The sequence below is a fragment of the Malaclemys terrapin genome, chromosome 12 (assembly GCF_027887155.1).
Source record: "Malaclemys terrapin pileata isolate rMalTer1 chromosome 12, rMalTer1.hap1, whole genome shotgun sequence".
Taxonomy (NCBI): Eukaryota; Metazoa; Chordata; order Testudines; family Emydidae; genus Malaclemys; species Malaclemys terrapin.
The window spans coordinates 34,104,803-34,126,938 of record NC_071516.1 but is presented as its reverse complement, the minus strand read 5'-3'; the positions used below and the strand labels follow the sequence as shown (position 1 = coordinate 34,126,938).

The window sequence follows — 22,136 nt, the reverse complement described above, 5'->3', positions numbered from 1 at the left end:
AACTTCTAAGCTTAACTACCAGCTTAGATCTGCTCCGCTGCCACCACTCTCGATGCTAATTCCCTTCCCTGGGTAGCCTTGAGAGACTCTTCACCAATTCCCTGGTGAATACAGATCCAAACCCCTTGGATCTTAAAACAAGGAGAAATTAACCATCCCCCCCTCCTCCCTTCCACCAAATCCTGGTGGATCAAGATCCAACCCCCTTGGATCTAAAACCAAGGAAAATCAGTCAGGTTCTTAAAAAGAAGGCTTTTAATTAAAGAAAAAGGTAAAAATCATCTCTGTAAAATCAGGATGGAAAATAACTTTACAGGGTAATCAAATTTAAAGACCCCAGAGGACCCCCCTCTAGCCTTAGGTTCAAAGTTACAGCAAACAGAGGTAAACACCCTAGTAAAAGGTACATTTACAAGTTGAGAAAACAAAGGTAAACTAACACACCTTGCCTGGCTGTTTACTTACAAGTTTGAAATATGAGAGACTTGTTCAGAAAGCCATCGAGAGCCTGGATTGATGTCTGGTCCCTCTTAGTCCCAAGAGCGAACAACCCCCAAAACAAAGAGCACAAACAAAAGCCTTCCCCGCCCCCAAGATTTTAAAGTATCTTGTCCCCTTATTGGTCCTTTGGGTCAGGTGTCAGCCAGGTTACCTGAGCTTCTTAACCCTTTACAGGTAAAAGGATTTTGGAGTCTCTGGCCAGGAGGGATTTTATAGTACTGTACACAGAAGAGCTGCTACCCTTCCCTTTATAGTTATGACAGGGGGTTGGGTGGGAGGCTGAGAGGAAAGAGGTCGGGGACTATAGGAGGGGGTTATTTGGGGATCTCTGTGGGAGGGACGGGAGGGAGCGGTGGACAAATCTCACGGCTGTATGTTGGGTAAATTAATTTCTAGTTTGGAGACCATCCATGTATTTTCTGTCCCAATTAATTCTCTGTGACCCTGTGATAAATGAAGGGGGAGGGGACTCCCTTTTATGGACACCCAGCCAGCCAGTTAGCTATAAAGTCCCTCTTGGTGGCTGTTCTCTGCTAGCTTTACCAGTAAAGGGTTAAACAGTCTCCCTGGCTAGGTAAAAGAAAGGGAATGGGCACCTGACCGAAAGAGGAAATGGAACGGCTAGAACTTTTTAAAATTGGAAAAAAATTCTCCTTTGTTGTTGTTGTTGTTGTTGTTCTCTGGAGAGCGGAGACACAGAGCAGCAATGCTGTAAGCAGCTTGAAAACCAGGTATGAAAAAGCATCAATTCATACCTCGAACCTACATATAGTGTGGTACAAATCATCAGTAATTCCCGGCCAAGCCCAGGAAGGATTGGACCTGCTTCTTTGACTTCGGGACAGGCCAATTTTAGACAGCATTTACTTAAGCCTGTAGGGGGTTGATAGTTCCTTGACCCACCTGGTGTCCAAGGTACGTTACCCTGTTTAGGCCTATCTGACATATTTTGGCCTTAACGGTTAATCCTGCCTCCCTTATGCGCTGGAAGACAGCTTGGAGGTGCTCCAGGTGTTCTGCCCATGAATCTGAGAATATGGCCACATCATCAAGGTAGGCGACTGCAAATTCCCTAAATCCAGCCAGAAGGTTATCTACCAGTCTTTGGAAGGGGTGGGTGCATTTTGCAGTCAGAAAGGGAGCACATTAAATTCATACAGCCCTACCTGGGTGATGAAGGCTGACCTTTCCTTGGTGGGGTCATCTAGCGGCACTTGCCAGTACCCCTTAGTTAAGTCTAAGGTGGAGATGAACTGGGCTCCTCCCAGTTTCTCTAATGGCTCATCCAATGTGTGGCATTGGATAGTTTTCTGGGCAAATTAAGGCATTTAGCTTATGGTAGTCCACACAAAAGCCGATTTCGCCATCTGGTTTGGGAACCAGAACCACTGGAAAGGTCCATACACTCTCAGAGTGGCAGATTACATCCATCTGTAACGTCTTTGATCTCCCTTTTTATTGCGGTTTTGGCTTGAGGAGCCATGCGTTAGGGTTGGGCTCTAATTGAGCGAGCATCACCTGTGTCAATGGAGTGCTACGCCCTTTCCGTCTGTCCTGGTGTGGCTGAAAACATGGGCATGAAGCTGGTGCACAGCTCCTGGATTTACTGTTGCTGCTTACGGTCAAGGGTGATGGAGAGGCTCACCTCTTCTATGTCACCATTGCTTTTTCCTTCATAGTAGATTCCTTCAGGCCACTCAGTGTCGACTCTCTCCTGGGTTCTAAACTGGAGAAACTTGATTTCTTGGGAATAAAAGAGCTTTAGAGAATTAACATGGTATACTTTAGGTTTTAGGGTAGGGTCTGGGAACGCTATGAGGTAATTAACAGCTCCCAGGAGCTCTCGGACCATAAATAGACCCTCCCACAACGCTTCCATCTTATTGGCCTGGAGTGCTTTCAGAACCATGACTTGGTCACCTACTCTGAAGGAACGCTCTCTGGCATGTTTATCATACCAGGCCTTTTGCTCCTGTTGAGCATCTTGTAGGTCTTTTCGAGCAAGGGCTAGAGAGTTTTTAAGAGTGTGTTGCAGGTTGGGGTTACAAAGTCCAAAATGTTAGTTCCTGGAGAAGATGTAACCCCCTTCCATTGCTGCTTCACCAACTGTAATGGCCCCTTAACTTCGTGGCCATAAACGAGTTCAAAGGAGCCAAAGAGGTCCATGAGCTCAGCAAGTTTTTCTCGGAAGGTCAGGACATACTCCACCACTGATTCTCTATCGGGAGTGGCCTTCCCCTCCCATTAGTCTCTCATCAGGTCTAGGGGCTCCCTTACCCTCCAGCCATATAACAGTTCAAAAGGTGAAAACCCAGTTGACTCCTGGGGTACTTCCCTGTACGCGAACAGCGGGTGAGGTAAGTACTTGTCCCAATCCTGCAGGTGCTGATTCATAAAGGTTTTCAGCATCATCTTTAATGTTCCGTTGAACCTTTCCACCAGCCCGTTAGACTGGGGGTGATATGCTGAGGCCCAGTTGTGCCGGACCCCACACTTCTGCCACAAGCACCGGAGCAGGGCTGACATGAAGTTGGACCCTTGATCTGTCAAGACTTCCTTGGGAACCCCACTCGGCTGAAAATGGTTAGCAGCGCATCTGCCACAGTGTCTGCTTCAAGGGTACTGCCTCGGGGTAGCAGGCCAATGCTCAAACCACTGAGCTATCCCTCCCCCCCGAAATTGTGTAGCAGGGCCTTTTTGAATAGTTCGTAGTCCCCTCTCTCCGCCCCTTCCATTCGGCTGTACATCGCCACGGCTTTGGGGTCCGGTAAGGAGGTGAGAAACTGGAGCCTGTCTGCTGGGTCAACCTGGTGCAGCTCGCAGGACATCTCAAAGGCAATCAGGAATTCATCTATGTCCTCCCCTTCCTTATGCTGGGCCAGGAAGCGCTTATCAAAGCTCCATGATGTCGTGGGTCCTCCCTCACTCACCACAGTGGGGGGGGCTCTCTGCTCCTCAGCCTCACCAACTCCAGTTCATGCTGACGCTGTTTCTCCTTCTCCTCCAGTTCATGCTGACACTGCTTTTCCCATTCTTCACAATCCTCCTGCAGTTCCTGCTGCCTCAGCTCCAACTCTCTCATTTTTAGCTCTCTCTCCCATTCCAGCCGTCTCAGCTCCAGGGATGGGAAGCTCCACTGGGAGGATCCCCTGCTGGCTGCAGGGGTCACGGTGCCCTCGGTATTCACTGGGCTCCTCCCAGACCCTCCCCTAGGTATAGGAAGGAGGGGTCTCAGGATGCCCTCAGCAGCCGGCTGACCACTCCCAGATGGGACAGACCCTGGTGCCCGCCTAGCATCTGCCAGGCTGATTCCCCCGTAGACAGGGATCGGTTCGTTTGAGCGATCTCTCTCCTCCAGCTGGGCAATCAGCTGTTCTTTGGTGAGCTTCCCAATGCGCAGCCCCCCTCTGCCTGCACAGCTCCACCAGGTCGCTCTTAAGGCGCTTATTATACATCCTCCTGCTGGCCACTCGCAGGCCTGTTTGCTGCTTTCCAGGAGGAACCCCTGGTGTGTCAGCCCTTCTCCAGGTCACCACCTGTGACATTATGAGTGTAATATAATATTTCATTGGAAGGTGACAGGGCCAGAAAGAGTTAATTAACTCACAGACTCACCTGACCCATGGCCGAACTTTAGAGACTGGTTAGGAAGATATGTAAATGAATAGAGCTTTGAAATGCAGGCCTGTATTGTGAGAGGTAGAAGGGTAGATGTTTGCTTAGGTCTTGTGATGTAAGCAAACAAGTCTTGTCTATTGCTATAGCTTTGATTCAAAGATCAAAAAAGGAATAGTAACATTTAGGAAGACACTTGAGTAAATTAGTATTATTGTCTCTAGGTCTCTTTGAAGGTTGTGGTAACCTGTATCTGAACTGTTTAATGGATAAATTACCCTGAGCTAATTGCCAGGATGTTTGGGAGAAGGAGAATTAAGCCTATTGTTTTCTCAGGCCAAAAGGCTGCTGAAAATGTATCAGAACCTTGGGACATGATCCTACTTCATCTCAGATCTGATTTGGGTTTCAAGAAGGGGAAACCTTAAGCCACAAGGATTGAGATCCACAGTCACTGACTGAAGTCACCCTGAATATGGACATTGGACTATAAACTATGAACTATTTCTAAAAGGACTTTTGGCAACTACAAGCTCATCTCTACTATGTATCTGAACCTCAAGAATTGAATTCAAGTCTGTATGTATTTTGATCTTTTAACCAACACTCTCTCTCTTTTCTTTTTTAATAAGTTTTAGCTTAGTTAATAAGAATTATCTATAAGTGTGTACTTTGGGTAAGATCTAAGTTATAATTGGACCTGGGTGTTTGGCTGATCCTTGGGATTGGAAGAACCTTTTCGTTTGTATGATGAGGTAAGATTTTCAGTAATCATCATCATATCTGACAGGTGTGTCTGGAGGGAGGCCTGAGGCTGGGTACTTTAAGGGAACTGCGTTGTTTGGACTTCTGAGTAACCAGCAAGGTAATATAGAAGTTGTTCTGTGCAGGCTTGGTAAACTAAGTATTGGAATATCCACCAGCTTTTGGGGTTTGTCTGCCCCGTTTTGTTTGCAGTTCACCCTAATTGAGTGACCTCAGCTGGCTCCCACGGGCAGCACCGTCACACCACTTCTCTCCCAGAGTCGAGCCGCAGACGACTCCGCCCCTGAGACTGATTCTCGCTGACTCTTCAGCACATCTGGTCCCTGTCAATCCCCCTTCATTTACTGCTCCCTAGTCACTTACTGCAGGAAGCGCCGTCCACGGGGTGCAGTAGATCCACCAGTTGTCACGGAGTTTGGGGGAGACAAGGCCCTGCACCCCCAACTTCCTGCAATTCACCGTGACTCTCAGCCAGACAGTAGAACAGAAGGTTTATTAGATGACAGGAACACAGTCCAAACCAGAGCTTGTAGACATAAACAGGCCCCTTAGTCAGGTCCTTCTGGGGGGTAGGGAGCTTAGACCCCAACCTTGGGGTTCCCTCCGATTGCCCAGACAGCCCAAAATTGAAAAAAAAAACCTTCCAGCAGTCTCCCTCCCCCTCCCCCCGGCTCCTCCTCCAGCCTTTGTCCAGTTTCCCGGGCAAAGGTGCCTCCTGGCTCAGGTATCTTCCCTCAAGTAAAGTCACCCCCAGCTATCCCATACCCAATGCAGACAGTCCCAGTAAAACTAGACGACATTCCCAGGTCAATCCACCCTGCTCCCTACAGCATCACACCCCCTCTTTCGCCTGTCCTTGCACATCTGAGTAGAAAGGGGTACCGTATATGGGGCATGCTGATCTCCTTGGGCACAAACAATTCCTTCTCCCAAGCTGGGAGGGGTTGCAAGTGCTTTGGAGGATAGGAATAAAATTCAAAATGATCTGGACAAATGAGAAATGGTCTGAAGTAAATAGGATGAAATTTAATAAGGACAAATGCAAAGTACTCTATTTAGGAAGGAACAATGGGTTGCACACATACAGAATGGGAAATGACTGCCTAGGAAGGAGTACTGCGGAAAGGGATCTGGTGGTCATAGTGGATCACAGAAGCTAAATATGAGTCAACAGTGTAACATCGTAGCAAAAAAAGCAAACATCATTCTGGGATGTATTAGCAGGAGTGTTGTAAGCAAAACAAGAGAAGTAATTCTTCTGCTCTACTCCGTGCTGATAAGGCCTCAGCTAGAGTATTGTGCCAGTCCTGGGCACCACATTTCAGAAAAGATAGGGACAAACAGTAGAAAGCCCAGAGAAGAGCAACAAAAATGATGAAAGGTCTATGAGGGAAGATTGAAGAAATGGGGATTGTTTAGTCTGGAGAAGAGAAGACTGAGAGGGGACACGATAACAGTTTTCAAGTCCATAAAAGCTTGTTACAAGGAGGAGGGAGAAAAATTGTTCTCCTTAAATGCCGAAGAAGGAGAAGAAGCAATGGGCTTTAATTGCAGCAAGGGCGATTTAGGTTGAACATTAGGAAAAACTTCCTATCCGGGTGGTTAAACACTGGAACAAATTGCCTAGGGCGGTTATGGAATCTCCATCCCTGGGGGTTTTAAGAACAGGTTAGACAAACACCTGGCAGGGATGGTCTAGATAATACTTAGTCCTGCCATGAATGCAGATGACCTCTCAAGGTCCTTTCTAGTCCTACACTTCTAGGATTCTAGGATGCTATCTGGAAAGAAGCAAACACAGAGCAATGCGACTACGAACAAGAAATAAATCATAAACCTTACAGATTGGCCGGGAGTCTCCAATGGGACTGAGATGGGGATTGTTAAGAACTTCACATAAAGAACTGAACAAAAGAAGCCAATTTGCAGTGTGCAACAATAATTTTTATTGGTCCTACAAAAACAACGATACATATTCTTGAGCACCATCAACCAGCTCCTCATCCATTCACTTACTGTTTACTAGAGCTGGTGAAAACTTTTTAGTTAAAGCTTATTTCAACAAAAATAGGGATTTGACTAAACAAACTTTTTCATGAAAAATATCTGCTTCCCTCAGAGATACTGACTTTTTTTTTTGGACATAAAATGGAAAACAAACAACAAAACCATTTTTTTCAACTTCCAGCGGAAAGTTTTCGGATTTCACCTGCCAAAAAACAAAACTATTTACAAATATATTTATGCACATACACATCTTTCATGCAGCATTTCAGCATCAGGGGCCACTTGGACCCTGCCGCTTTGACAAGAGAAACCTGATTGACTGATCCTCATTTCAGTCAACTAATCTGAATTCTTGTAAGGATGGATGACCAACAAATGCCAAAGATCAGCAGTCACATGGTCACCGAAAGTTTTGGTGGCATGATAAGCTCTCCAGTGATGGACCTAGACTGAACCTCCAGCCAGATGTCAGCGCCTAGCTAGGGATGGATCTGGGCCACCAGAACACGTCAGGGCCTAGCTAGAGATGGATCTAGGCAGCCAGAGCATGTCAGGGCCTAGCTAGAGATGCATCTGGGTGGCCAGAGCATGTCAGGGCCTATCTAGGGATGGACCTGGGTGGCGCTCAATGCGCAAGGAATCTACATCCCCCCTATGGGATTGTTGCCCTGATGCTCAAGTTGGTGGCTGGCTGACACTATTTCTAGCTATACCAAAGCTGGGTTACCTTGGGGAATTGCCTCCCTTCTCGGTGCCCATTTGTCTCGCCTGTGAAATGGGGATGAGGACACTTGCCACCCTTTGCCACGTGCTTTGAGATCCACGGCTGGAAAGTGGTATGTAGGAGTTTAATCTGATCATTAAAGGGATTGAAGCTAATTTCCCATTTGCTTGGGCTCTTCACACGCAGACGGCACATGGGAACACAGGAGCTTTCCGTGGGGATTAGGATGCCAACTGCACCCGCTTTGCTGTAATACTGTTTTAACAAATAACTCAGCATCAGCTCCCCTCTGCAGGGAACCCAGAGCATCGCCGGCAGCAGTCCCCAGCGAGATCCCACCGCCAGCGGCAAGGCCCAAGGGGGCGGCTGCTTTCACTGATAAACCCGGCAAGAAGCCAGAGCAGGAGGCACTAAGGGTCTGTGTGATGCCAGCAATCACCCTGGCCAGTGAGAGGCGCCCGTCCCAGCTAGGGTGACCAGATGTCCCAATTTTATAGGGACAGTCTCAATTTTGGGGTCTTTTTCTTATATAGGCTCCTATTACCCCCCCACCCCGTCCGGATTTTTCACATTTGCTGTCTGGACACTCTAGTCCCAGCAGCCACAGACATGGGCCTGCCCAGGAACTGAGACACGAAGGCTGACTGACACCAGCCCCGGTTCCTGGCCATGGAGAGCACACTGCTGCATGCTGAGGATTGGAGGTGAGTGTCACTAGCCTCGGGGCAGATCTTCAGGTCCTTACTCCTACACAGCCCTTGGTCTGAGACACCCCCTCGGCCAGTATCCTCATACCCTGGGAGCTCTGCCGGCGGAAGGACTTCAGAGTGGGTTGCTTTGAGGTTTGCAGCTAGAGACACTGATGGATCAGAAAGGAGACCCAGTTCTCATCTCAGCCCTTACACATCCCTCTGTCTGTGCTCCCCACTCCCTCCTGCTCTCTGGCTGGCTGTCCCCCTCTGTCTCCCTGACAGCTCATTGTTTGCTCAGGGACTCTGTCCCTCAGGTTCTCAGCTGCCCCTCCACCCTTTCCTGGGGGGCAGATTCTGATACACCTTCCTGCCCAGTGCTGAGATGCTTCATGAGCACCTCCTCCATGGCTTTCTGTGGGAGCGGAGAGACTATCAGCATTTTGTGGGTGGTACTGGGCTCCCCCCAGGAAAGGGGTGTATGTTAGAAATGCACTGTCTGGAGACAAGAATCCTTACAGATCAGGAAGCAGTGCTCCCTGTGTCTATGTCACATCTTTTGCCTGAGCACTGACTGCTCTACCTTCATTTTCTCCAGAGCATGGGGCTGATGCTGGTTAGGGCTCCAGCCTGTGACAGGAGACCTGGGATCTCTTCTCTGCTCAGCCACAGCCTTGCTGAGCAACGTTCGGTAAGTGACTATGGATCATATTTTGAAAGGTATTTAGGCACCTAGTGGGATTTTCAGAAGCATCGTGGCTCCCAGTATTAAGTCACAGGAGTGGTGTGAAGATGAACACATTAGAGATTGTGAGGAGCTTGGACTCTGCAGTAACGGGGGCGGGTGAGTACCAGGCACAGGCAGACTTTCCATTCTCCCCCTGTATCTCCCACCCCAGGCCCTGGTACCGCTACAGTGAGAGAGCATCGGGCAGGGCTGAGTTAGGGGGTCCCTGTGGCAGCTGGGCTACAGCACAGACTCTGCCTGCAGTTCCACCCAGTGCCCTCGGGCTGTATAGCTGGTGGGAATTGTTACTAATTGTTGGGTGTTTACACAGCACCCAGCGCAGTAAGGACCCAATCCCCCGGCACTGCCACAACACAACAATCAGTGATCGACAGCCAGTAATTCATAGTTAACAGTAAGAGCTGGAAATTCATTATCAGCAGTTTCAGTGTGTCTGGACCAGTCACTACTGCGCTATGAACGAGAGGCGTCTGAGTGTGCTTCTGCCCCTAGGGTGGTTTGATTTGTGCCCTGGTCACGGCCGGGGGCAGAGTCACTTTCCCGTCTGTGCTGTGGGTCAGCGTCACTCCCTCATCGCAGGCACTGCCATGGCACCACCTCCCTCCTGCCCTTTCTGGGGGGCAGCTCGTGTGTGTGACCCTGGCCCCCATCACAGCACGGGTAGGGGCTACAGGGGGCGAGAAACCCAACATCAGCTTCCAGTGCGGCGGGGTGGGGCATGGGCTGACGCCGTCCTTGGTTGTATAAACAGGGGAGCAGAGAACGGGAGCAGGGAGGGGATTTCACCTCTGCAGACAGCCCTGGTGACACCAATGCTGGAATACCGTGTGTAGGGCTGGGGGCACGGTGTAAAACGGACACTGAAAGATTTTGGAGGGTGCAGAAAAAAGCCACACAAATGATGTGAGGGCTGGAGGAAATACCTTCCGGTGAGAAACTTAAAGAGCTGGGTCTGTTCAGTGTATGAAAGAGAAGTGACTTGATTACAGCATCTCAGTATCTTCATGGGGAGAAAACCCTGGTTACCAAAGGGCTCTTTCATCACCCAGAGCCAAGGGCTGGAAGCTGAAGCCAGGCACGTTTCAAAGGGAAATAAAGTGCAGGTTTTGTTTATTTTTCCCAGTGAGGGTGATTATCCATTGGAAAAAACTGGCAAGAGAAGAGGGGGATTTGCATCTCCTGCTATCTCCAGATCAGGACTGGCTGCCTTTCTGGGAGGACTGTCTCAGCCAAACACAAGCTCAGCGCAGGGTAAGTGGGGAAATTCTGTGGCTTTTGTTATGTAGGGGCTCAGCCTGGATGATCCAATGGTCACTTTTTTGTCTTCAATCTAAGAATCTGTGAGTGAAAAACATTGTGTGTGTGGGGCAGAACATTGGGTGTGGGGCAGAAGAGAGGCAAATTAACTGGGTGGCAGCGCCCTGGAGTACAGCCAAATCTTTCGATGCTCATTACACTTTCACTATCACAGGATGCAGCTCATGGAGAGAGGAAAAGGGGAAAATCAAACGGCCGTCATGGAATTCATCCTCTTGGGGTTTGGGGATCTCCCTGAACTGCAGATCCTTCTCTTCCTGGTTTTCCTAGTGATCTACATTGCGACCATGGCTGGGAACTTCCTCATCATTGTGCTAGTTGTGACTGATCAGCACCTTCACATCCCCATGTATTTCTTCCTGGGGAACTTGTCCTGCTTGGAGACCTGCTACAGCTCCACCATCCTGCCCAGGGTGCTGGCCAGTCTCCTGACTGGGGACAAGAGCATTTCTGTTCCCAGCTGCATCACACAGTTTCATTTCTTTGGTTCTCTGGTAACAACAGAGTGTTATCTCCTGGCAGCCATGTCTTATGATCGGTATTTAGCCATATGCAAACCGCTGCACTATGGAACCAGTATGAATGGCAGGCTGTGCATTCAGCTAGCAGCTGGGTCTTGGATTAGTGGATTTCTAATTTGTACAATAGTTTCATGTGTTATGTCACAGCTAATTTTCTGTGGCCCCAATGAAATTGACCATTTCTTTTGTGATTTTATCCCACTGATTCAACTCTCCTGCAGCGACACCAGCCAGATCACACCGGTTATTTATATATTTTCCTTCCTAGATGCAGTTTCCCCTTTTCTATTAACCCTGACGTCCTACATTTGTATCATTGCGACCATCCTGCAAATCTCATCCACCACTGGGAGGCAAAAGGCCTTTTCCACCTGCTCCTCTCACCTCATTGTGGTGGCACTTTTCTATGGGACCATAATGATTGTCTACATGGTACCGAAATCCGGCACCCTGAGAGCCCTGAACAAAGTGTTCTCCCTCTTTTACACAGTCCTGACTCCCCTGGCCAATCCGCTCATCTACAGCCTGAGAAACAGAGAGGTCAAGGAGGCTCTGATAAACACTGTGAGGAGAGCTGTGACTCTTACAAAGAATCCAAACTAGTTGAATGAAATGAAGATCAGTCAGTCTGGGTCCTATTGTGAAAGAAGGAGGGTCTAAGTGATCGTGAATACAGAAATGTAGTATACGAGAGATGTGTGTGCCCACCGACACCCCTTTATCATACATATGTGGCCTGGCTGGTAAGGAACTCAGTTATGCATGGACATGTGACTTGCCCATGTGACTCCAAAACTCCATCTTGGAGCTGAATTCTGGATAGGAACAAGGAGGGGGTCTCCACCCACAAGAGAAAGTCTATTTAAGCCCCTGGAAGACCCCTCCATTTTGTCTTCAGCTGGCTCAAGAGATATCCTCTCCACCCCCAAAGGATACCTGAAAGAAACTGGAACAAAGGATAGTACCCATAGGGGTGAGTGATTGCTGGACCCAAACTAGAAAGAGGCTAGTCTGTAAAAGAAGCTTACTGAAACATCTCTGAGGGTGAGATTTCATCTGTATTCACTTTCTTACTGTATTAGGCATAGATTTGTGTGTTTTATTTTATTTTGCTTGGTAATTCACTTTGTTCTGTCTGTTATTACTTGGAACCACTTAAATCATACTTTTTTGTTTTTAATAAAATCACTTTTTACTTATTAATTAACCCAGAGTATGTATTAATACCTGGGGGGGGGGCAAACGGCTGTGTATATCTCTCTATCAGTGCTATAGAGGGCGAACAATTTATGAGTTTACCCCGCATAAGCTTTATACAGGGTAAAACGGATTTATTTGTGGTTTGGACCCCATTGGGAGCTGGGTACGTGAGTGTTGGAGACAGGAACACTTCTTAGGGCTTGGCTACACTGGCACTTTACAGCGCTGCAACTTTCTCGCTCAGGGGTGTGAAAAAACACCCCCCTGAGTGCAGCAAGTTACAGCGCTGTAAAGCACCAGTGTAGACAGTGCCCCAGCGCTGGGACCCGCGCTCCCAGCGCTGTAAGCTAATCCCCTCATGGAGGTGGAGTACCTGCAGTACTAGGAAAGCTCTCTCCCAGCGCTGGCGTGCGACCACACTCGCACTTCAAAGCGCTGCCTGAAGTGTTTAGGGTACGTGGTTCAGAGCTGGGTCTGTGTTTGCAGCAGGCAAGCATGTCTGGCTCAAACAAGGCAAGATTCTGGAGTCCCAAGCTGTCAGGGAAAATGGGTTAGAAGTAGTCTCAGCACATCAGTTGGCAGTTCCCAAGGGGTTTTCTGTGATCCAACCCATCACAATATATATATACACATACACACACACACACGCACACACAATAAGAGAGAGACAGATTATTGGAATTTTGCAGGGAGCAGGGAGGGGAGAGAAGATTTTGACATTTTATCAAAACAACTGAAATCTTAAAAATCAAAACGTTTTGCTTTTTGGCAAGTGACAATTGAAAACCTTCAGATGGAAACTGTCAAAAAAATGCCATGCACTGTTGTTGTGATTGTGTTTATCCCCAGATGTTACAGAGACAAGACAGGTGAAGTAATATCTTTTATTGGACCATCTTCTACTGGTGAAAGACACAAGCTTTCAAACTTATACAGAAGCGCTCTTGTTCAGGTCTGGGAAACACTCAGAGTGTCACAGCTAAATACAAGGTGGAACAGATTGTTTAGATTAAGTAGTTAGAACATATTGAAAGGGCCTGATATCAAGTGATCACTTTGTGAATAAAGTGTTCACATCAGGTGATGGGGTGTTTTTGTCTTATCATTTTTTAGTGAGTTCATGCGAGAGCACAGTGATTGTCTGGTTTCACCCACATAAATGTTATTGGGACATTTAGTGCACGGGATGAGGTACAGCACATGTTGTGATAAGCATGTGTAGGATCCCATAGATCTTGACAGGTGTGTTGTGGTGGGTGTTGATCATTGTAGCACTGGAGATATGGCTGCTGCTTTTGCAGATGTTGTTCTGGCCGGGTCTGGTGTCGCTTTGAGTTGGTGGGTTCCGGTCTGTGGAGAGCTGGCTCTGCTGATGAGGTTGGAGAAGTGAGGGGATTGTTTGAAAGCCAGAAGTGGGGATTCAGGAAAGATTTCTTTCAGGTTGTGATTCCCCCTCAAGTGTACATTGCAATTTTTTAAATGGCACTTATCACAAAATGATCACTCTACATCTGACCTCTCAGTCCTCAGCCGCAAAGGAAACCTGCACAACCCCGTCCAAAGATGTGCCTGGGAACATAAATTCATAACTCTGCTAGACACTAAAAGGCATGGACTGAACAGAGACGCTAGCTTTATGGCTTATTACCACAAACTATAGCCAACGAACAACCCCCACCAGCTGCCTTCTCCTCCCCTCCCCCCATCCCTCCCATGACTGGAAGGGTAGTAACGGCCCCTTCATCTTGAATGGTCCCTTCAAATACGTGTTAATCACTTATGATAAACCAGGAGTGCAAGTAGGGGAGTACCATCCGGTACACAGTACCTGCAAGAGATTTCTAGCCAGTATAGGGTACTGGAAAGAATGGGGCTAGCCCCCATGATCCCTCTCCCCCTGGAGGTGGGGTGGGGCTGTGCTCAGCTCCTTAAAGGATCAGACCACAGCAAGGGGGCATTCATTCTTTATATGGCTTTAACAGCACAATACATATGCTAACAAACTTAAACAAAGGCTTTGTTTAAGTTTGTTTGCATATGTATTGTGCTGTTTTACGTTAGTTAGGACTGGAATCCTCAAGAGGAGAGGGGTGGGGGGTACAGAAGGTGTTTTAAAACAGTGGTTTTTATTCTATTTCTCACCATTGGTCTGAATTATCCATGACATTCATACTGCATCATATCAAGTCCAAACAATTAGACGAATGCCTCTGCTTGCACTGACCAGAGGATGTTTGGATTCTGATGTTAGCCCAGTTCCACAGCCTGACAGGAATCAGTGGTGTTGTCCTGAGTGTAAACATAGAATTCTTCTTTGCAGCCAAACTAGTCAAACATGCATTTTGTTAACTGGAACTGGAGCAGCAAAACAAAGAAAACAAATGCCTCATTTTCCAGCTTTGTGGGTTAGAGAACTATAAATGAAGATTATAATGCCGGACACTGACGGACTTAAACTAGCTACCTCAGAATTGGAATCTGCCAAGAACTTTGCTGAAAATATGTTCCTCATCTTAGCAACGGAACTAAGACTTATCACACATCTGCCCACCTTTATTCAAATGAAGCTCCTTCTGATTTGAGAGCTCAGGCATTGTCAGTTTCATCCAGAACAATTTACAGACTTGGAACCTAATCCTGTAAGCCCTTAATCATTTGATCAATCCCATTGAGGACTAGTTGCATGACTATGGACCACTTTTGTGGTAAGAGTTTCAGGAGTCTGTTCTGTTCCTATAAAGGAAGTTGAATCCCCTATTGAAATGCAATGTTTGGGTACAATACCATAATACAGTTTAGGATACAGTTCTACTTAAAATTTGTCTTTTAATAAGTCATACATATGCTGAAATGGCTCCTCACTCAACTCTCATATTCCATATAAACAGACTGAAATACTACATATCGGGGGAAAGTGAGTAGTTAAGCATGTTGATGTATGTATATACAAACACCCATTTCATCACTGTACTGGAAGATATAGATGAACTCAATTTTCTATGGAATTTGAAGAAAGTTTAACAGCCCTAGTTGTTTTCTGTGTTAATCCGTGTGTACCTGAAAAAATTACATGCCTTCTAAGAGAAAAGAATCAGTCCACACTTACTGGGAAAAAATATATACTTCCAACTGGTGTTCAGAAGAGTGCTACAAAACACATACATAACCTCATGAGCAGAGGGCAGACAGGATACTCTCCCATATTATGACCAGCAAAAAATAAATAAAATCTCAGAGGCAGAGGTTCACAGATTTGCAAACCTAAAAACCTGTGTTATGCTTTAAACCACCTCAGCACATAACTTTTTAATGTTCATAAACCTGGTAACTGCAAAGGAACACTGAAGCCCATTAACCTGAATGTGTGCCAGTATCCCCTCACTGACTAAAGGTGCAGTCACACCTGCACTTGCCCTTTTAGGCTAAACAAAGTCATGTCACTGGTTCCATCTCTGTTGTTACAGAACAGAACAAAACTCCAGTGGGGCATGGTGTTGGCACATAGGGTCTCAGGTACATGGTGTGCGATTTTTCAGAATCTCTTTTGGGAATAGTCATGTAGGTGAAATAGCTGATACTGGTACTGGCAAGAAATGATTTATACTTGCACCACTGGGATAAACTCAGTGAAAAAGTCCATTCTGATCAGGTTACTCCCATCTCCTGTCCTGCAGAGCACACCAGTCAGGGATCACTCCCTCAGCACAGGCGCCCTGTGGCAGATCTCCTTTGGGGGAGATCAGTAAAACTGCCAGGCCCCCTTGACTGTCTACCCCAGCCTGGTGGGGCTGTGAGGCCCCAGCGAGGGGAAAGGCGGGTTGGAGAGCCAGCCTGCCCCCCGCTCACCCCACAGCAGCAGTGGGGGCTCCTCTGAGTGAGTGGGGACTGAGCCATCTGACCATCCCAAGGGGACAAGGAAGGGGAGGGCTAAGGAAGGGAAAGGTCCCCAGCCCTGCATACAGGGAAGCTGGGATGCTGGTGCCAGGGTAAAGGGGTGAGGGGCCGTGGGGAGGGGTTCCTGGGTGAGCCCCAGGGGCAGGAGTGACTGAAGAAGAGAACATAAGAATGGCTATACTGGGTGTAACCATGCCTTAGTGGGTCAGAACTGAGAATGCCAAATTCAGGACGAACTGCTGAGAAATAGGGCAAACAACCTAAAACTGGTGGTTATTCTTTTATAAGATATACAAAACTAGCCACAGAATTAAACTCCTCTTTCATCACACTGGCTAACAAGAAAACATAAAGGCAGTTTCCTCAGGCATTCCAGTTCTTATATCACCACCAAAAACACTGGATTCAGAGATGACTGGTTATTTACAACCAGTCTCATCAAATAATAGGTTCTTCTGATCAGGGCCGGCTCTAGGTTTATTGTCACCCCAAGCAAAAAAAATTTTGGCCGCCCCCCCCACTCCACCCGTGGGCTCTCACCCCCACCCCACCCAGACCCCCTGCCGCCCCAGCCCTGGGCTCCCCCCCACCAGTGCTGACTCCACCCGCGCCCCTCTCGCCTCCAGCCGGTCTGGCGCTGGCAGGGTCGGGTAAGCAACGGGCCTCCTGGGCCGTGCCTCAGCCCAGGGTCCCTCCAGCCAGGGCTCCCGCCTCCAGGAATGCCCGGGACCCTGGAGGGCAGAGCTGGGGGACGGCCCGGCAGGGGGCTGAGGAGCCAGGGCAGGGTAGCCCCAGACAGAGTGGAGCCCCGGAGAGCAGGACGCAGGCCCCGCACGGCAGCGCCCCGCCCTCTATGGCCCCGCTGCTGCTTCTGGCCACCCTGCTGCAGTCCCTGGGCGGCTCGGGCCGCTTTGCCCAGCCCTGGCTGTGGCGCTAGGGGGGCAGCCGCCCTGCGGCATCTGCAGGCAGTTCCGTGTGCCCCGAGGGGCAGGCCCCAGCCCGAGTGTCCCCAGCTCGAAGCCTGCCCGGCCCAGCCACAAGGTGCGGGCGCTGCTCCCCCATGGCGCGAACCACAGTGGCTGCAGGGCGACACGCTGCTGCTGCCAGGGCCGGCTCTAGGCTTTTGCTGCCCGAAGCAAAAAAAGACAGCCAGAATGCTGCCCTTGAAAATGTGCTGCCCCAAGCACGTGCTTGGTTTGCTGGTGCCTAGACCCGGCCCTGCTTCTGATCCCAAAGGATCAGCCACACACCCAGGTCAATATACCACTTAGATCTTACCCAGAAATCACGCTGATATTAATCCCTTAGTATCTAAAATCTAAAGGTTTATTCATAAAAAGAAAGAAAGGTGAGAGTTAAAATTGGTTAAAGGAATCAATTACATACAGTAATGGCAAAGTTCTTGGTTCAGGCTTGTAGCAATGATGGAATAAACTGCTGGCTTAAGTCAAGTCTCTGGAGTACATCCACAGCTTGGATGGGTCATTCAGTCCATTGTTTAGAGCTTCAGTTTGTAGCAAAGTTCCTCCAGAGGTAAGAAGCAGGATTGGAGACAAAATGGAGAAGATGCAGCTGCCTTTTATAGTCCTTTGCCATGCAGCCTGTGCTTCTTTGTTTCAAACACAAGCGCTTGGAAGCTTTAGAGTTCTCTCCATAGGCATGTCCCTGCATGCCTTGCTGAGTCATAAGTTGTATCTGCCTTCTCTCAATGAGTCAATTGTATAGCTGATGGTCCTTAACCCATCCCCTGTCACCCATTCCTTGCCTCTGGCAAATAGAGGCTAGGGACACCATCCCTGCCCATCCTTCACAACATCTTCTGGCAAGGAGTTCCACATGGTTGACAGTGCATTATGTGAAGAAATATTTCCTTTTGTTTGTTTTAAACCTGCTGCCTGTTAATTTCATTTGGTGACCCCTAGTTCTTGTGTTAGGAGAGCGAGAGGGAGTTTAGGGAGCCTGAGTGCCTCTCTCAGATACTGTGAGCCCCAGTGATCTCCTAGCTGCTGACAAGCTAAGTGGTGCTACACTCTAAGTTCCTGTGTGAATCACAGAAACATAGGATGGGAAGGAACTTGAGAGGTTCTCACTACCCATGGCAAGATGTCCCCAGTGCCCTGCTACTGACACAACCTAAACCATGGTTCTCAACCTGGAGGTCCACAGACTGTATCTAAGGGGTCTGTGAAAGGCTGTCATTACCCTAGAACAGTGGTTTTCAACCAGTGGTCCACAGCCTATGTCTAAGATTTCCAAAGGTGGAAATCCACACCTTCGTTCAAAAATGTGTAGAGTTCCGCAAATGAAAAAAGGTTGAAAACCATCACCCTAACTGATTCTGTATTGGAATGGGTACTGACCGCAGTGAGCTGAGCTGGGAGAGCAGTCTGCAGCTTTAGCGATGGGCAGGGAGTTTTCAGCCTTTACTCCTTTGTGAACCCCTTAAAATTTTCAAATGGAGGCACAGACCCCTTTGGAAATCTTTGACTTAGTCTGCAGCCCCCGCAGGGATCCACACACCACAGGTTGAAAACCACGGTTACAGTGCAATGTAGATAATGGCCATGCTGTTCAATGTTTGCTGTGTGCAGTTGCTAACAGGGCTGGGGAGAGAAACCTCGTCCATGGTCTAGATCCCCAAACCTCAGGAGCTTTATTACATGGTGGTTACAGTAACTTTAAGTGTGTTATAGACAACCGGAATGTCTCTCTCCTTCTCCACCCCCTCCCCCTTAACATGTAATACCCCCCCATCAACATTTCCAGTGCCCCTCCCCTTCCCATTAACACATCAGGAGTTGCTCCTTGGGGTCTCCTGTAATGATACCTGCACACATCACAGGCTACCGCTTCCTGGAGGGACACACACTACCTTGGTCATGTGGCTCGAGCCAGGACTCTGCCCCTGCTTCAGCCAGGCTCTCTCAGCCATGACCCAGGGCCGCCCTGTCCGCCCTTCCTCAGAACGGGGCCCCTCCTTCACACTCCAGCCCCTTCCTTCAACCCACCCAGGGATGACATCCATTATTTTCTGGATTTCATATGTTTATGTTTGTTACTTACACTCCCCCCACCCCAGCTGACCAGAAGGGGCAGGGAGAGGGCTCAGACACCCCAAGAGGAGTAGGGTCCCCCAGCTCCCAGCACACACAGTGGGTGGGGGAGGGGCTCACAGGGAAGGAGACAATTCAGGGCTCACAAGCCCCACCCCACCAGAACTGAGCTCACCTAGGGAGAGACTGGGGAGGTGGGTCAGACCCCCATGGAGGGGCAGGGGCCCCAAAATACTGCAGAGTGGTGTGGGGCCCATAAATTGGAGTAAACAGGACATGGCTGTGAGTGCACGTTAGCAAGCCCTGACCGTAGTGCTGTCACGGACCGTCTTTCACTGCCACGTGGCTGGCTGTGGCCATCCTCCTCCACTCAGCTGTTTGGAAATCTCAGCTCATTGCCATTCGCTGCCAGTGCACTGCCACACAGCTAGGCCTGGCGATTAGCTCTCACTCCATTGGGTGTCCTCTTCCGTCAGCTGACTCGGGATGCTCCCTCTTTGTGACAGCCCTCCAGCCAGGTCACTATATGGCCCCTGCCTCCACCAGAGTAACGATGTCCCAGCAGACAAGCCATCCATCTACCTTCTCAGGCAGCCTTCTGTCTCAGCACCAGCTTCTGGGCCACTCTGCCAGCAGCTGGTGGGGAAACTCAACTCCCCCCACTCCTCCAGCTCCCAGCCCAGGAACCCTTAGACCCCATGGCTGTCCCCCAGCTCTCTATCTCCTTGCCTACCTCTGCCTTTACCCCTGCAGATTCACCCACTCTCTGTGGTGACTTCACCCCTCTTGTGAGACCCCTTAAGTCCAGGGAAGAACCACTGGATCTCCTTCCCCCTGGATCTCCTCCTTGTCCCAGGCCAACTCCTTGTCTCTCAAGGGAGCAGCTGCCGACATCCTGTCTCCCGGCAGCCCATGGCTGCTCAGGCTTCCTGGTTTTGTAACACTGTGTCCGCTCCTCCCACAGCTGGGCTCCATCTGCCAGTAGGGCCCCGTCAAGCCCTGGGTTCCCTCCAGGGTAGCATCTAAAGGTAATTGGCCCCTCCCAGACCACATTAACCCCCTCAGGGCTTGTGCAGGGAGGATACCCCATCACACACACATACCCAGTGCAATTTTCACTGGTGGGGGCAAAAAAACCAAACTGACTTCCAGCAAGAGTGTGGTAAGTGTCTGGGGGGACTGGGATGATGGGGCTGCCTACAATAGCATGTAGCCTATCTGCACCTTCTAATCAGCAAATATCTCCCAACAGCTGGTGAGAGGGCACTACTGGGGAGGGCTCTGAGTTACTACCGAGATTCTTTCTCGGGGTCTGGCTAGTGGGTCTCACCCGCATACTCAGGGTCTACCTGATCGCCATATTTGGGGTCAGGAAGGAATTTTTCCCCAGGTCAGATTTGCAGAGACCCTGGGGCATTTTCCCCTTTCTCTGCAGCATGGGGCATGGGTCACTTGCAGGTTTGAACTAGATAAATGGTGGATTCTCTGTAAACTGAACTTTAAATCGTGAGCTGAGGATGTCAGTAACTCAGCTGGAAGTTCAGGGTCTGTTACAGGAGTGGGCAGGTGAGGGTCTGTGACCTGCGATGTGCAGGAGGTCAGACTAGACAATCACGCTGGTCCCTTTTGGTCTTAAAGTCTATGAGTCTAAGTGACCTCATTGTTCTCTGATTGAGGGGGGAAACTGAGGCAGCCCACAGCAGAGCCACACTTGGCTGCAATGGGGTGCTCCAGGAGATGATGGTGCCCTTCTACACACCCTGGATCAATTGCATTTGAAACCCGTTAATTTCAATAATGCTCTGGTTAAGACAAAAATAATCATTAATAAAGAACCCAAAAAAAGCCTTGCTTCAGTCTGTGCTTGTTAAAACCATCCCTGGTAAGAGCAGGTTAGACACGCCTGGCAGGGATGGTCTAGATCAGGGATCGGCAACCTTAGTTCGCCAGGGTACACACCCTGGCTGGCCTGGCCAGTTTGTTTACCTGCTGCATCCGCTCCAGGCTAATGGGGGCGGTGGTGGGTGGCGGCCAGCATATCTCTCGTCCCGCGCCACTTCCCACAGCCTCCATTGGCCTGGAGTGGCGAACCGTGGCCAATGGGAGCCGCGATCGGCCAAACCTGAGGACACAGCAGATAACCAAACCGGTCGGGCCAGCCAGGATGCTTACCCTGGCGAACTGCATGCCAAAATTACCAATCCTTGGTCTAGATAATACTTAGTCCTTCCTGATTGCAGGAGACTGGACTAGATCTCTCTCGATGTCCCTTCCAGTGTGACACTTTTATGCTTCTATTAGCCAAGCACCTTCTAAAAAGAACTCTCTGCAATTAGCCTTGCAGCACCTGTTGCTGTACAGAGCCCTACAGGAGGAGCCACATGGGTGATTAGAGCTTCACATGGCTTAATGAGCGTTCCATGAGCGGTTCAGCCCAGCCCAGAGCTGGGCCCTGCCTCGAGAGCTCTCTAGGGCTTCCACCAAGATATGCATCGTTTTAATAGGTCCCGCCGAGTGCCATTAGCCTGGAGACGTTGCCGGGAAATGCTGGGCTCAGGGGCAGTCTCATGGGAGCTGATTAGAAGAGAAAGTGAGAGGCACTAATCAAGTTAGACAGAGGACGGGATGGGTCTGTTTCTATAGCAAACAGACCTGATGTGTAAAGTAACAGGGGTCAAGCCGTTCACTCCCTGCGCCTGGGACAGGTGATGTGGCCCTTTGTACGTTCCAGCAGGCTCCCCTCAGGGAGCGAGGGAATGTTAGCAGGGGTGGGGGGATGCAATGAAACAGACACATGAACAAGCCTCAGTTTCCCATGCAGTCAGCAAAGGCAGCACAGTCCAGTGAGCAAAAGGCAAGTCCGGGTATCCGGGCCGCAGTGACTGATGGGCATTGCTGTCCTGCCCACAGCCCCCAGCTCTGCCCGTGTCCTCAGTCCTACCCCACAGCCCCCTTCCATCCCAGGGCTCACACACGCACACAGCTCCGCTGGTGCCCCTCAGTCCTGACCTAAGTTCCCTGTGAGCTGTGCGGCCGCCTATTTAGCCATGTCCAGCGACTGGTTTTTAAAGGGTTAGGTGGAGGTTCTCCCCTCAGGGAACC

At 49.3% G+C, this 22,136-nt stretch overlaps 1 protein-coding gene across 1 annotated transcript; it reads left to right on the top strand.

Annotated features, from left to right (window-relative positions):
* Positions 1-10,506: 10,506 nt before the first annotated feature.
* LOC128845847 (olfactory receptor 5B21-like) lies at positions 10,507-11,514 on the top strand. Its single transcript, XM_054044893.1, has one exon. It carries the CDS (start codon positions 10,522-10,524, stop codon positions 11,488-11,490), a length of 969 nt encoding a protein of 322 aa, XP_053900868.1. The 5' UTR covers positions 10,507-10,521; the 3' UTR covers positions 11,491-11,514.
* The last annotated feature ends 10,622 nt before the right edge of the window (positions 11,515-22,136 follow it).